At 40.5% G+C, this 15966-nt stretch overlaps 1 protein-coding gene across 1 annotated transcript; it reads right to left on the bottom strand.

Annotated features, from left to right (window-relative positions):
* Positions 1–1920: 1920 nt before the first annotated feature.
* nkain1 (sodium/potassium transporting ATPase interacting 1) lies at positions 1921–13478 on the bottom strand. The gene is made up of 8 exons (XM_033637248.2): positions 13343–13478; positions 12646–13022; positions 11666–11803; positions 11471–11551; positions 9412–9609; positions 9124–9184; positions 6600–6681; positions 1921–4867 (listed from the first exon to the last, which is right to left on the bottom strand). Exons 2-8 carry the CDS (start codon positions 12697–12699, stop codon positions 4858–4860), a joined length of 624 nt encoding a protein of 207 aa, XP_033493139.1. The 5' UTR covers positions 12700–13022; positions 13343–13478; the 3' UTR covers positions 1921–4857.
* Positions 13479–15966: the final 2488 nt, after the last annotated feature.

A 15966-nucleotide genomic window follows, 5' to 3' on the forward strand; every position in this document is an offset into this window, starting at 1 on the left:
TCAGCAGATGGAAGCATGGTAGACGGACCAACACCAGCAGATGACATGGCACCACAAATCATCACTGACTGTGGAAACTTCACACTGGACTTCAAGCAACATGGATTCTGTCTCTTCATTCTTCCTCTAGACTCTAGGACCTTGATTTCTAAATTCATTCGTTCATTTTCCACAACCGCTTATCCTCTTGAGGGTCACAGGGGCTTTGAGAAGGGGGCTACACCCTGGACAGGTCACCAGACTATCACAGGGCTGACACATAGAGACAGACAACCATTCACACTCACATTCACACCTACGGACAATTTAGAGTCACCAATTAACCTGCATGTCTTTGGACTGTGGGAGGAACCTGGAGTACCTGGAGAAAACCCACGCTGACATGGGGAGAACATGCAAACTCTGCACAGAAGGGCTCCTTCCTGGGATTGAACCAGGAACCCTCCTGCTGTGAGGAGACAGTGCTAACCATATATGCTGCCCATAAACATGTCATTAGTAATATTGTACACTTAAAAGAGAGTCTATAAAAACACTCATGTGTTCAAACTCACTAATACTAGTTCAAAAACACGACAACAACACTGAGAGGAAGGTATGATGTAAGAAAAACCATAATAAATCACCCTCAATGATACATGTCCAAAAAACATGACAGACGAGCAATAAAAACAAGTTATTATACACTCAGTTTTATGCACATTATGAGTTTGTTGTCCATTCACACGTTGTTTTTTGTCCTTGTCCCATATCTTATATTTTTCACTTTGTGCCACTTTATGTGCAGGTTTGTCACAATAAATAACAGTTCTTACTTTATTTCACTGTTGTTTCCTTTTTATTTATTTGGCATTGAACCTTTTTCTTGTTACTGAATATGTTAATCATTTAAATTATACATTTATGTCATTTTCATTTGCAGTTCCTGTCAATGTTGCTGTCAGTGTCACATAACCCTCACACGAGCTTTTAAATTCCACACCTGTTCCCAATGCATTTTAAACCCTGGTGAAGACTCTCTAGTTGAAACATGTTGGTTATACATGTGCTACATTTAAACTTTTACAGTGAGGAAACTTGGATTATTCTGCACGATTTGTGTAGGGATTTCCAACTGATGTTTTGATATAGTTTAGCAGTTATTAAACACAGACTCTTGACTTTAATTCATCAATGATTTTCTCATTTTTTTGGATTTTTTGTTCACTGTGGAGGCTTTCTTCAGTTTTCTTCATAAATTCAGTGTAACACAGGGTGAGTAACTGATATACAAAGGGTCATTTGGGTGATGAAGTATTCCTTTAATATTGAAATGTGTTATGTTTGTTGTGATTTTTATTTCCCCCACTGGCAGAAAAAGATCCTAAAAATTAAATATAGCAAATTCTACTTTAATTATTACTGAGTGAATCCAAATTAAATATTAATACACTATAACATTTACATATGAAATAATAGCTACATCTTTACACTCATTAACAGTAGCACAGTTTATAAGTGCCACAGTGCTATTTTTGTCATAGTTGATAAGCTTTCTATGAAATTATTTTGACAACCAAATCATTGCCATACCAATACCATTCAATCTAACCCACAGGGTCACAGTGAGCTCACTCTTTTGCACTGCACACATGACATAAATTCCTTTTGGATATCATAGGGTTAGTTTTGTGATATCGGGCTGTCTTTCTGTAAAATGCATCACATTATTTTGACAAATCACATCCTCACATCAGCTCACCAGAGTGTGTTTTCTGTGTAATCTTTCAAACTAATCCAGCAAAAATGTAATTCAGTGCCCCCTAATCCAGATATTAATGTAATGTAATCAAACCTGGGAATCAAAGCATTCATTTTATTAAACCTTTAGTCACACTCAGCAAGACAAATGTGCATCCACAGATGACAACATGAGTCATATTTAATGTAGAAAGTGTATTTTTATTATTTCAAACTTCACCTTACACCCAATAAGGTCTTTACCTCATATCTGTCTCCTTTCTTCCCTCTTTATGTCTTCACTTGTATCTACAAAAACTACCGATCATGACACATTTTCACCTCAGGTCTCCTTTATCGCCATGCTCCGGTGTAAATCAGCGGTTGTGCTGTGGAGGGGAATGTAGTCATTGAGAAGGATGATAAGGAGAATTAACTGCGGATGGGTTAAAGGAGGGCAGCATGACGATATCCAAAAAGAGAGAACAAGAGAAACAGGTATGAAGAAAAACTTTGATGTGTACCCTTTTTCCCCCAAACCCTTCCCACCCCCTACTGCAACCCCCCTTTTCTAAATGGAACCAACAAAACAATCATTGGCTGGTTATTTACATGCACAGTATCCCCACTGACCCCCCACCCCTCCCCCATAGACACACTAATGCCTGATCCCAAAGCCATCTGCATCCCTAATAAACAGCATTACATGTACAGAAGGCTGAATTTATTCTCCTGAAAACACAACATCCTGTCGATGGACATTTACTGAGAACTTCAAAGGATAAGTTTGGCAATATTCTATATATATATTAAAAGACCAAAACCAACAATGAATCACTCCTAACATGTTTTTTCCTCTGCGAAATCCAATGTTGCCCAGACTGTTAAAAAAACATCAGTGTTCCTTTATTCTGATAAAGCTGGCCACTGTAGTTATTTTGAGAGGAGTCTATGTACACCGTCCTACTGCTGTAAATACTCGCTACTGCAGCTATTTACTGCTGTTCAGTGACATTTGCTATAATCTACAGTGCCCAGCTGTTTTTAGCCTTTTTTAAATATGGCATACATTATGTCTGTGACTCTTAATGTTTGTTTGTGTTTGTTTTTTTAAGATTTATGCCTCCAGGAATGAATGGGCTGTGGCCGGAGACACAAGCAAGCTGGGGAAGTTGTTAAGTAATACAAGACAGATGAACCCATTGTAGGTTTTAGTCAACAGTACAATGTAAAAAATATTGCCAGCCTGATCCCTTAAAGGAATACTTCACCCACAAAATGATCATTTATATATCAGTTACACCATGGAAAGATCGCACTACAGGGTCGCTATGAAGTCCCTTCTTAATGCCGCCTTTGTATTTTTACACAGAATCAAATAACGACAACATCATGATGCTCCAGTGTGATTTTAAACAGCACGCCAGCATCGCAAGACAGGTATAATGGGCGTGACTTCTAGCACATCAGTGTCAGTCTCTAGTGACGTATAACACGTGTCGCTAGTGCTTAATAAACAATAACAGTGGCATAACATGGCAATAACTATCAGTTACTGTCCCTGTTATATGGCAGCTGAGCTCATCCTCTGCTCGGAGGGTAAGGAGCTCCTGGACCTCATTGTTTTCCGAATTTGCAGAGACTTTCTGCCGCTGTTCTTTTTTGAGGTAGCTGCTAACTGCAGCTAGCTGCTTTTTAAATCTCCTGCACACGCATTACACGTCATCAAAACCTTACACTTGTTCAAGCTATGGTCCCGTCCTGCTGGCTGTCCCTTTTATACAGACGTCCTTTCAGCACTGTTACTACCTCCGCTGCCGACTCTGTACCCCCATATCACCACTGTACCTTTTATACAGAAGAGCGAGGTGGCGTAACAACTTGAAATTCCCACCTTAAAGAGGCAGTGTACAATGGGCTTCTCTTTTTCTGGCATGCCTCCACGATGAATGAAGAATAAAAAAATTGCGCAAATTTTTGATGAACTTGATCAAATGGGAGCTGAATGAGTAGCACACCTTGGCAAGCGTGTGCGTTTTAACTCTGCTCGTGCATTTCATTGAGACTGATTTGCCCAGGCGTGCTACTTGTCGGTGTGTGAGACCGTTTATGCGTAAGATTTTTATTGAAAATGCTTGTGTTTAGGAAGTACTGAGCATATGACTAGATAAATGAGACTTGGAATATACTGCATGAGTTGTGTGAGAGTTTGTAAAAGGATGTGTTGATATAGTTTTGCTGTAGATAAACGCAGCCCCCTTTTATTCCACTTCATCAAGAATTTCCTCAGTTTTTTGGATTCTTTGTTTACCCTGGACACATGAAAGAAATTCAACCCAACACTGGGTGAGTAACTGGTATACAAATGATCATTCTGTGGGTGAAGCATTCCTTAAAGCAGTCCATCCTTTCTGCTCCACCAGCTCTGTGTTACTGCCTCAGCAGGTCAGCTCTGTACTGTAAAAACCTTGAAAGTCCCCAGTGGTTTTAACGGCATGGGAGGAAGGAAAGATGGCTTTGGGAGTGGGAATCATAAGACTGCTCTAGTTCGACATCACCACATTCTAAAACGACAACAGGTACGAGCCGTGCCTCTTTTTATTATGTGACCCCACCCACATCCCCGATCCCCACCCCCCACACACACACAAGCACCCAAAAAAAAAAAAAAGAAAAATCACAGGGACACCGAGTGGTAAGAGTCCAGGGTGCAACCACAAAGCACCAGCTAGTCCTGTGGAGTTACACAATCACACACACACATACACACACTTGTAGGAGTGTTGAGAGCTGGCAGTTTAGTGAAGTGCGTCTCCGGTGATTTGACAGAGGTGTCCCCAGCTCTTGTTCTCTGCAGCTCTTCTCACCTGCCTCCTCTTCCTCATCCTCCTTCATCTCATCACACCACCTGGCATGCTGGCTCTTCCCTGAGCTCTGTACATTCTATTCAGGGCTGTATTTCTCTCTCTCAGACACAAGCACACATGCACACACGCACAGACGTCTCTCCCTCTGGGTGGGGTAAGTCCATTCCTCCGGTAAACTGTGACACACAGAGTGAGTGTAGTCTAGGCAACCACTGCTTTCCATCCACAGTGACACCGTCAGGGTTTGGCCTGAAGGGGGCGCTACCAACAGTTAACCAGCCCTGGGATGCAGACAGGAGGAGATCAGGGGAACTCACACTGTCAGAAATAGATGTCATGCTGAACTGTACTTTGATAAGATTGCATGAAAGGGACACTCCAATGATTTTACACTTTCAGTTTGATTTACTCGTCATTAAGAAAATAGTTGCATAATGTCTTATGTGAATGTAGAGGGAGCGTTCCAATGTTTGAAAAAACAAAAACATGAAAATGTCATTAGTGGTAATTCTGCTTGGGCTCCAGAATTTCCAGCTAGAATCCTGCATTACATCCACCAGTAATTATTATCGTTTGAGTCACTGTAATGAAATACTTTCTCAAAATAACAAGTTAGTATCTAAAAATAATGAGGAATAATACTGAGTCAGTGTTTTTGAGAAAGCTTCTCATTATTTCTGCACACTGAAGCCCTGTTCACACGGGTCTTGCATTGCATGGGGACCTCATGGAAGGTAAGGTAAAGTAAAGTAAACTGAGGTAAGGTAAGGTAAGTTGAGGTGAGGTAAGGTAAACTTTCTTTCCTTTCTTTGCAGCTTTGTGCTGCATTTAGGGAGGCAAAACCTCCACCCTGATGTTGAGAGTCTGAGACAATACACCCCTCTATTCATACAGATGCTGTAGGTTATTAAAAGTAACACCAGTGATCTTGAAGCACAACCTGACCTCTTTTGCCGACATATTCTTGTTTTTAAAGATAAGATTACCAAACCAACAGACAATGTTAAAAGAAAGAACAGACTCGATAAAAAGCAGAATAGAATAGATGTGATTTGTCAGCGATCTTAATCCCATGCAAAATGCCATGTCCATAATTTGTCAGGTAAAACAATCTCTGCAAATTAGTCCCGTGCAACTCAGTATCTCTGTGATGTGGGGTCATCTTTTTGGTTGTTTGTCTTCTCCATGATTCATTTCTGCCTCTTTCCCAGTTGAGAATTATGATGGCTGCTTTATAAATTAAAATTTTGATTGTTTTTTGGGTACAGGAGCTTCATCTCTCTATAAAGGATGGAGACTCACTCACAGAAAGCGCAAGCTCAAATCCATCAGAATACTAAAATCTTGAAAGATGACAAAATAGATGACATGTGACAAGGAAAAAAATACTAGTTTGATTTCTTTAACCCAGATTTAAAAGAAAAATGGAAGTTAGCACTGTACATCACCACAAGTGATGCTGTGTAGTATTTCTGTGTTGTGTGTTTTGTATAACGTACACATGCTCTGCCCGAAATACAGATGTTGGGGTTTTTTTCTGAACCATATGAGGTCCCCAGGTAATACTAGTCCCATGTGACCAGGGCATAAGTCAGTATTTTGAGATGAGTAAATCATTATTTTAAGATATCAAGTCATTATTTCGGGAATATTCTCATTATTTTGAGATACTGCTCTCATATAATAATGTACAGGATTTTCTTTTTATCACACTGTTGGAAATGGGCATCCATATATCTGGAGGTGTGGGGTTTTAAAGCTGTGGACATTTAGGAAGCTAAATAAAGATGCTGTTGAGTTGCATAGTGAGACACAGTGACCCACACTAGAGACTAAAAGTCACAATATTTCGGCCCCTGCTAAATTGAGTTTGATCTGAGAAGGCCTCAAACTTTTCAGAAGCACTACATTAAATCTCTGGAATATCCCTTTAAAAGGCAAACGTTCAACGTAAGATCAAAAACATGAGAACAAAGTAGAAGAAAATTAGAGAATGTTATATTTGTAACTCACGTGTAAAGAGGCTGCAGCTGCAGATGGGAGGACTTCTGAGGAGGCTGGTAGCCGTACGAGTCAAAGCCACCAATGAAATCAACTTCAAAAGGACAGGAGAGAGAAGAGATGACATCATTCCACTTTCCCTTAAATCTGTATGGTTTTAACCAAGTGTTGTATTTCTGGATCAGATTCTGTTTTGACATGAAAATCTATTAAGGCATCAGATGGTGCTCTTTTCAGTATACCTATACATCACTGCTTCTATGTCACTGATACATCGTTCTAATCTTTCGCAATCGATTCAGAGGAACAAACTTCTGTGGTGCCAGCTGAAAAACAAAATCGCCCGATTGTCTGCATGAGTGGAATATAGACCACAGGTTAGAGATCTGTTTCCTCCAGAACCAAATGTTTAAAAAAAATCCAGTATCTGTCAGTATATGTTATTAATGCATCAAAAAACATACTGCATGTCATTGTTATTTCATGATCACCACTATATTATAACATGAATTACAATATAGCATACTGTTCAGACGTCAGAGATGGAAGTCAATCTTATGATGTCATATCCTAACTACAGGACTTAATTTCCCCTGAGTGAGAGCAAAACACTCAGGACAACCACGTGAGGAGAGGAAACATTCACACAGATGGCACACCCTAACCCCACAGACAAGCACCAGGCAGAAGACAGATGGACAGTCTTGACAGTGGGAATTTTCCGGCAGACGTCTCTGAATTACCCCCCACAGATGGACTTCTCAGATCACACAGAGGGAATCCTCTGTGGTGATATTGCTCGGCGTGACTCAGGCAGGAGAAAACAATGAGCGAGCAGAGCTCACATCCAAAGCTGTGGATCGCTAACACAAAAGTATGGAAGCCCATTTCTGCCAGTGTGATGAAAGAAAAGATCCTGTAGGTCATTACAATGAGAAACTTTCTCAAAATGATGACTTACTTATCTCAAAGTTATCTCAAGTTAGTGACTCCAATTAATGAGCTTTCTCAACATAATGAGTAACTTACTGAAAATAATGACTTGGTAATAATGACTTACTTATTACAAAATGATGAGTTTGTGTCTCAAAATAATGAGCTTTCTTAAAATAATGAGAAACTTTCTGAAAATTATGAGTTAGTATCTCAAAACAATGAGAAACTTACTCAAACTAATGACTTGGTATCTCAAAATAATGAAAAACTTACTCAAAATAATGACTTACTTATCTCAAAACAGTGAGTTAGTAACTCAAATTAATGACCTTTCTCGACATAATGACTTTAAAATAACGAGCTTTCTAAAAATAATGAGTTAGTATCTCAAAAATAATGAGAAACTTACTCAAAACAATGAGAAACTTTCACAAAATAATGACTTACTTATCTCAAAACAATGACTTAGTAACTCAAATTAATGATCCTTCTCAACATAATGAGTTAATATCTCAAAACAATGAGAAAATTCCTGAAAATAATGACTTGGTATCTTAAAATAATGAGAAAAATTCTTGAAATAATGACTTAGTATCTCAACATAAATAAAAACTCTCTGAAAATAATGACTTGGTGTCTTAAAATAATGAGAAAAATTCTTGAAATAATGACTTAGTATCTCAACATAAATAAAAACTCTCTGAAAATAATGACTTGGTGTCTTAAAATAATGAGAAAAATTCTTGAAATAATGACTTAGTATCTCAACATAAATAAAAACTCTGAAAATAATGACTTGGTGTCTTAAAATAATGAGAAAAATTCTTGAAATAATGACTTAGTATCTCAACATAAATAAAAACTCTGAAAATAATGACTTGGTGTCTTAAAATAATGAGAAAAATTCTTGAAATAATGACTTAGTATCTCAACATAAATAAAAACTCTCTGAAAATAATGACTTGGTGTCTCAAAATAACGAGAAACTTACTCAAAATAATGACTTAGTAACTCACATTAATGAGCTTTCTCAACATAATGACTTGGTATCTCAAAAAAAAAAAACGTTCTTGAAATAATGACTTACTTATTATTAAATGCTGAGTTAATGAGTTTTCTTACAATAATGAGAGACTTTCTCAAAATAGTGCGTTAAAATCTCAAAAAAAAGAGAAACTATCAAAATGAGTTGATATCTTATAGTAATGAGAAACTTTCTTGAGATACTTACCTTAAATTGAGTTAGTATCTAAAAATAATGAGAGTTTATATCTAAAAATAACAAGAAACCTTTTTCAAAATAACGACTTAGTATCGTTTCTCATTATTGTAAAATGTTAACCCATTATTTTGAGATGCTTACTTGTTTTTTTTTGAGATGTGCACGTGATTCTTTTGAGATATTAACTCATAATTTTGGGATACAAAGTCATTATTTTTAGATACTGACTCATTATTTCAAGACAGTTTCTCATTATAATGACTTGCAGGATCTATTTTTATTTTTTTCATCACACTGGCGGAAATGGGCTTCCTGATCGGCTGAGCAACGCGCTGGAAGAGGATCAACAAGCTTTTAGGAGAAGACAAAAGCACTCACAGCTGTCCTCGTCATCCTGGAAGACTTTGCTCACGTAGCAGGCGTACACAAAGCCAAAGAGCTGTTAGAGAGGAGAAATTAGGTGACTGTTATTGTGCAGGCTGAGTCACTGCTGACTTAAGAGCGTCTGTATTTTGTTTCATAGAAAATGCTTCAGCAGAAGGTCGGGGGTCAGCAAACTAAAAAAACAAACTAATGCTTTTTAACAACGGGGATGTGATGATTTCAGTTTCAGCTGTGTGTCTGTGAACGTAACACAAGTGCAGTGTGTGTGTGTTAGATACGTACAGCCAGTAGGATCTGAATGGCCGAACTCAACACCTCTATGTACTGGTAGTCAAGGAGACACCCGGAGACAGTGATGACATGGTGGTCGTCAGGGGCCATGCGGGAGTCTAGCACTGGTGTTACCAGGCAACCGGGACCATGCTCCATCCACCACGAGCGATGAAGGGATGTGTTGAATGTCATGAGAAAGTCTCTGTCCTGAACACACACACACGCACACACACATATATAAAAACAGGGCTTCGACCAATGATGATTCTCAGTGTTGATTCATTGGTCGATTCTGTTTTTGATGAAGCCATCAGTCCATAAAATGTCAGAAGAAGGTGACAAATATCCATCACAATTTCCAAGAGCCGAATTTACAGATATGAAACAGAGAAAAGCAGCAGATCCTCAGATCTGAGAAGCCTGAACCAGAAAATAACGAGGGGGTTAGGGCCCGATTTTAAGAAAAAACATAATTCTGTAAGACAAAATGGACTTATGAAAACAAATTCAAAAAATGGAAAAGGAATACTCACTCTCACACCCTTTATATGTATACCGGGGCTTTTTAAACGTGGGAAAACTTGCTAAAAATAGGCCATAGACTCCTTTCCCACTGACAATAGACCAGAGCTTTCCCAGTGCCAGTACACCAGCGCTACTGGCACTGGGAAAGGCTCTGCAATAGACAAAAATGCCTCGGACATGCTGGAAAACAGGTTAGAAAGCAGCATGGAGGCCAGTGAAAATGTTACAGTGGGTGGTTACCTCCTTTTAAGATCCGTTACTTAAACAGTCTCTGCTTTAAACTCAGTGCAAACTCACTTTAAACAGTATTCGAGCAGTACTTGGACGGAAACAGGTGGAATTTGTTGCATTGCCTCGTTGCATTACGCCAAAAAAGGAGCAAAAGTTAGTGCCTCCATTAGAGCTGGCATGATATAAGATTTTCACTACACAATAGTCGTGGCCAAAGGCTTAGTGTTTGTTGTTTTTATTATTTCTATTGTTATCATTATTATCGTTCTTATCATTATTTTAAGTATTTCTTGATTCCTTTGCTGTATTTATCTGCTTTGTGCTCCTTTCTTAAATGCATATGTGGATTAAGGATACTTTCACATTTATTACTTTCCTCCAATATGCTGTCTGTGATTTACATGTATATGGGATGTTGACTGGTTATTTTTACTCCCTTTGAGGGTACGATGACATAAGACTGGTGTGGACTTGAAAGGACTCAGAACGCTCAGTTGATGTTGTCTTTGTAGCGAAAGCAGGAGCAGTAGAAAGCTGACTGCTGATAACATATGAACTGTGCTGTATTACCTCTGGTGACCTGTCTGTTCAGGAATTTGTCTGTCGTCCCCCCCCCCCCTTTTAGTTGTGTTTTATCAAAATAAAACTATAAAAATAAAGTTTAAAAAATAACTAAATAATCAATAAAATTCATCTTTAACTTTGGCTCTTCTTCAGCAAATAAATTACACTCAAAATACGAGTGTAAGGAGGTGGAGAGAGTCTGTGGCCTTAAAAAAAGCGCACAAAAAGAGCAGTTACACTTAACGGATAGCGATAAGGGCAACCAGATGGTGTTGGTGAAGGGAGACAAAGCAAGAAAGTATTCAAGAGGTGCTGGAATTATTTACAAGAAATGATCATGTATGTATTATTATCATGATATCAATGTTTAATTTAAAAAATCACAGTTATCGTTAATAGCAGTATATCATGACACCCCTAGCGTCCACCCAGGTGTCGTATATCCATCACTGCCGATCGAAGCAGGTCGTAGCTGATAAATACTCATGACTACTGCAGAGGAATTTGCAGACTGTAACCTTTCCCATTAAATACGAAAGCCAGACGCTGGCAGGTATTAGTGTTTTTTGGGCCATGGTAAAGAGGCTTTTGTTGCAAACAGACAGAAGTTTGGGAACCCGAGTGTTAAACATTTCTATTATAAAAATGTAACTCAACTAAGTGATTATCTAAGTAAAAACAGATGAATTGGAGCAAATCTGTTTGAGTTAAGAGCATCATACACAACCTAAGGACACACAGAACTTACGTGAGACAGGTTGCCAACCTCCAGGTAGAAACAGATAATGAAGGAGTTCCATCCCACCCAGAGGACCAGCCATACTGCATACTGCCAAACACACACACACACACACACACATACACACACAGATCAGCTTCTGTATGACAGTGACTGAACACTCATCTGTGTAAAGTCAGCAGCAGCTGTGCATCATATACTCACAAAGATAAGGTATCTGAAGCGAAACTGCACGGTGCCAAACATGCCCAGGATAACGGCCATGATGTGCAGAAAGTTGGCCAGGATGGGAGCCCATTGGTACCCCAGGAAATCAAACACCTGCCTCTGAAGGGCTGCCACCTAGGGGACAGGGGGAGGGGTCATACACTGTACACACATTAGAGGAAAAGACACAAACACACACACATAACTGAGCACATATGCAAATAGAACACACATGTGATCAAGGTCTCACACACACAGGCTGAGGATACACACAGACAGTGACAGGGACACACATACACAGGTCTGCCGCAGTTGTTTCCATGGTAACTGCCTGGAGCACCAGCCAGTCCAGTGACTGTAAAAGAGGAGCACCCCCCAAAAGCTCCCCCAAACTAATGAGAATCTATGGGCCGAATCCCCCGGCCACACAACAACTCATCAGCCCCGCACACAATAGCCTGGATAACTGGCCCTCACGCCGCCTGCATCACTCTCACTACAGGAATAGCTGATACTGTCTCACATTACACACTTATTACATTTTAGAGGGATAGTCTTGAGCTATTCGCAGGCTCAAGAAATGGCTAACTTTAACTCCAGAATGGAGACCAGATGGTGAACAGGGCCTCCTTGTCCCTGTTGTGCTCAACATTCACATGGTTTTGTCAGAATGGGGCTATCACCCCTCTCTCTCCTCAGACATGCAGGCCACCCTGACACCAAAGCACCCCCCCCCCTCTGCTTCAAAGACACACACACACACACACACACACACACCCTCGCCTGTAATGTGGCATGGCACCCCAGCAGCTGCAGCTCAAAGCTTTTTTAGTGTGACTGTACAGAGAGGCTGGGCAAAAATTGATTACAATGTGCGTGTGTGTCTGTAGCACGCTGTTCTAATTATATCATCATGGTGAGTGAGAAGAGAGGCAGCTTTCACACACACACACACACACACACAAACAAACACTCACCAACTGCAGCGAACATATCACTAGCAGCGTGCATCTTCCGTCGCACTTCCCCATCTTGGAGGGCTCAGGACGCGGCTTGGAGCCGCGGAGGCTCCGGGGGAATGACGGGTCCCCGGTCAGATCCAGACTGCCTGGCTGCCTCAGCTCACACCATTCCCGGCTGAACAGACCTGCCCAAGGCCGCCGCCTCCTCCTGTAGCGCTGCTCTGCTCCTTCCTCTCACACCAAGTGACCCATCTTGGCCGCTGGTTTTGTCGGTAAATACCAATCGCGAGGAGGAGCAGGAGGAGGAGGTGGAGGAAGGAGGGGGGGCGTCCACTTCACACCGGCCTGCTGCGGTCCGATCACCACCGACAACCGAATCACCTCGGCCACACCTTCCGGAGAGGGGACACACAAAGACACAAAGAGAGACGGAGAGCTGTCATAATGTGCCCCGGGCTACAGACAGAAATGAGCATCATATGATACCGGATCACACGGAGGTGGAGAGGAGGAGGAGGAGGAGGAGGACCGACCCCGCAGTGTTACTACGGCTAACGTTTGGCTACATGCGATCCGCTACGGACACAAAGCAGCCCGTTGTGACTCACGGTTTTCTATGAACGGAAGAAACCTCGTGCCCCCTCTACACTCCTCCCGACCCTCTCCTCCTCTAACTGCTCAGCAAAGCAAGTTAACGGGCGGATCTCCTCACCAGTACCGGGCTCCGGGATCCGAGCTCCGTCTCGCAGCGTCTTTTGTCAACAATCGGTGCCGGGGCGGGCGCAGGAGGAGCCGGGGGGGAGGCAGAGAGAGACGAGGGGGTGGGGGCTCTCAGTCACCGCGACCCCCTCGAGGAGGAGCTGCATGGATTCTGCAGACTCGCGTGCGTGCGCGCGGCCGAGCGGCAGCCCCGCGAGGCGTTCGAAAAGGAGCACAAAAGAAACGGTGGAGAAGGAGGCTCACACAGGCGAACATAACAGCCTCCAACTAACATCTGAGGGTGGATGGAGGCGGAGGAGAGCAGCCGGCCCCGCGGTGCTGCTGCTCCTCTGCAGCCTGCGGTGTCTCAGAGCGGAGACACAATTAACAGCCTTGTTTAATTAGAGCCACTCACCACGAGCTGTGGACAAAGTGAGGGTCACAATAGATAAGTTATCTGTGATGTAAAGACAGATAGTGACTCCTTATGAGGCTTATCATAAACACATATGACAGTCCATGAAACCATAACATGTCAGGTCTAGTTATAAAAGCTCACACTCAACAAACATATATGATCCTCAAATAAATAAAGTCAAAGCATGTTCTCCTTCATATTTTCATAATGGAGCCCTCTCTGTAGTGTATGGGTGCATTATGAGACAATGGGGGCCTGGGTGCAAAAAGATCCACTGCTGTTGTTTTGTGTCTCTTTGTAGTCACAATGCGCTGTTCTGTAGTTTTATATTGGTGGTAATTTTGCATTTGAACATTTTAAATGTTGTCTAGTTGTTTTTTGTTGCTCTTTGAGGTAATTGTGTGTCTTTATTGATTGTTTTGCCCCTTTTTGTAGGTATTTTGTGTCTCTTTGCAGCCCATTTGCATCTCTTTATGATCATTTTGAGTCTCTGTCTGGTTGGTAAGTGTTACATTGAGATGCTTAGTCCATTTCTGCTGTTGTTTTGTGTCTCTTTGTAGTCATAATGCATCTTTCTGTGGTTCTATATCTGTGGTAATTTTGAGTGACATTTTGCAGGTGAAGCCAGAGGGCCTCTGACACTTTGAGCCCATCCAGTGATCCATTCATGACTATAACTGCACTATAACTGTATTCTCGTCTGTTTAGTCCACCTGTATTTATCTATTTATAAAATTTCTCTCTTAATGTATCATTTTGTCATGTTGATCTGTTCTGTACACAGAGGGATCCGTCCTCAGTTGCTCCTCTGTAAGTTTCTACCATGTTTTTCCCTGTAAAGTTTTTTTGGGGGAGTGTTTCCATATCCGCTGTGAGGGTCCAAGGACAGAGGGATGTCATATGCTGTAAAGCCCTCTGAGGCAAATTGCGTTTTTGATGTTGGGCTTTATAAATAAAAATTTGAGTTTTAACTAATTTTTTTCCCCTTTGCGCTTCCTTTTTGTTCTGATGCATTTCTTCACCCGATGTACAGCAGTTTGAATTGGCTCAAAAATATTTCACTCTCATAGATGAAGTGACCCATAATCAAAGCCCCACTTAGCTAAGTGAACCCATGTTCTTTGTGTAATTAGACTGGAGTAAAAAAAAAAAAAAAAAAAAAAGCATGAATAGCTGCAGTCACATGCCAGTAACTCTATATAGTGCTAATTAAATGACCTAATTAATTATTACTAGATAGACTCATCCAGAGTGGGAAGAAAACTCCTGCTCCACAAGAGGCAATACTAAGATGGAGAAAAAAGACACACCAATAACCGATAACTGAACAATAAGACAATGCAAGATATTAAAAGTGTGTAAACTACATTTTCTATTTAGAATAATAAAAAGTTAATGTAAAAAGCTGCAACAAATATGAAGGAGAATGAGATAAAGTCCAGGATATTATAAAGGGCTGGTTGTGTTGGGAACTGTGAGACAGTCCATGGTTCATTTCAATAAAGTGCAAATACATTAAACGAAAATTCAAATATTTTTCACCTTATTTTCCTTGCATCTCCAGCCAAAGAGACCAACCCAGCATGGCTGCTCCAGATTGGCTAACACAAGCTTTGCCGTCTTTGTGATTTGGTGTCTGAAAATCTATAAAGGTTGCTGCTGCCCACCAGTGATTTCACTGCCCACTGTGACAGTTTTGTGATAATGATTCCTGCTTTTAACAGTTAAATTCCCACACATACAAAATAAATGAGAGGGTCAGGACAAAACATTTTAACTTCTACAGAAAATAGTCCGTTGTCTTTTCTTACATACCGCCTTTGTGTTCAAATTGAAGCTCAATTTTTTTTTCCAAGAGCAGTTTACAAAGTAAAACATAAATTATGATAAACAAAATAATTTCTCCTGCTGTTAAATTTTTTCACAATTTAAGAACTTTGTAGAACATTTTGGGAGAGATTAAGTGTACATTTAAGCGCCATATGTCGAGGAGACTTGAGGAGGGATTAAAGAGACAATAAAAAAAAGTAGAATAGCAGTCAATGAGATTTGCTTGACTGAACATCAGTGTCTTTTGTATCATACCTCCACAGTATGATACCTCCTTAGTATTTCCTCCACTTCACCCAGAATTTAATGAACATTTTTCTCAAATTGAAGAGAAAAAGTAATCTTGTCCATAACATAAATATCATTTACAATATCTACCCACGATCCTC

The sequence above is a fragment of the Epinephelus lanceolatus genome, chromosome 16 (genome assembly GCF_041903045.1).
Source record: "Epinephelus lanceolatus isolate andai-2023 chromosome 16, ASM4190304v1, whole genome shotgun sequence".
Lineage (NCBI taxonomy): Eukaryota > Metazoa > Chordata > Actinopteri > Perciformes > Serranidae > Epinephelus > Epinephelus lanceolatus.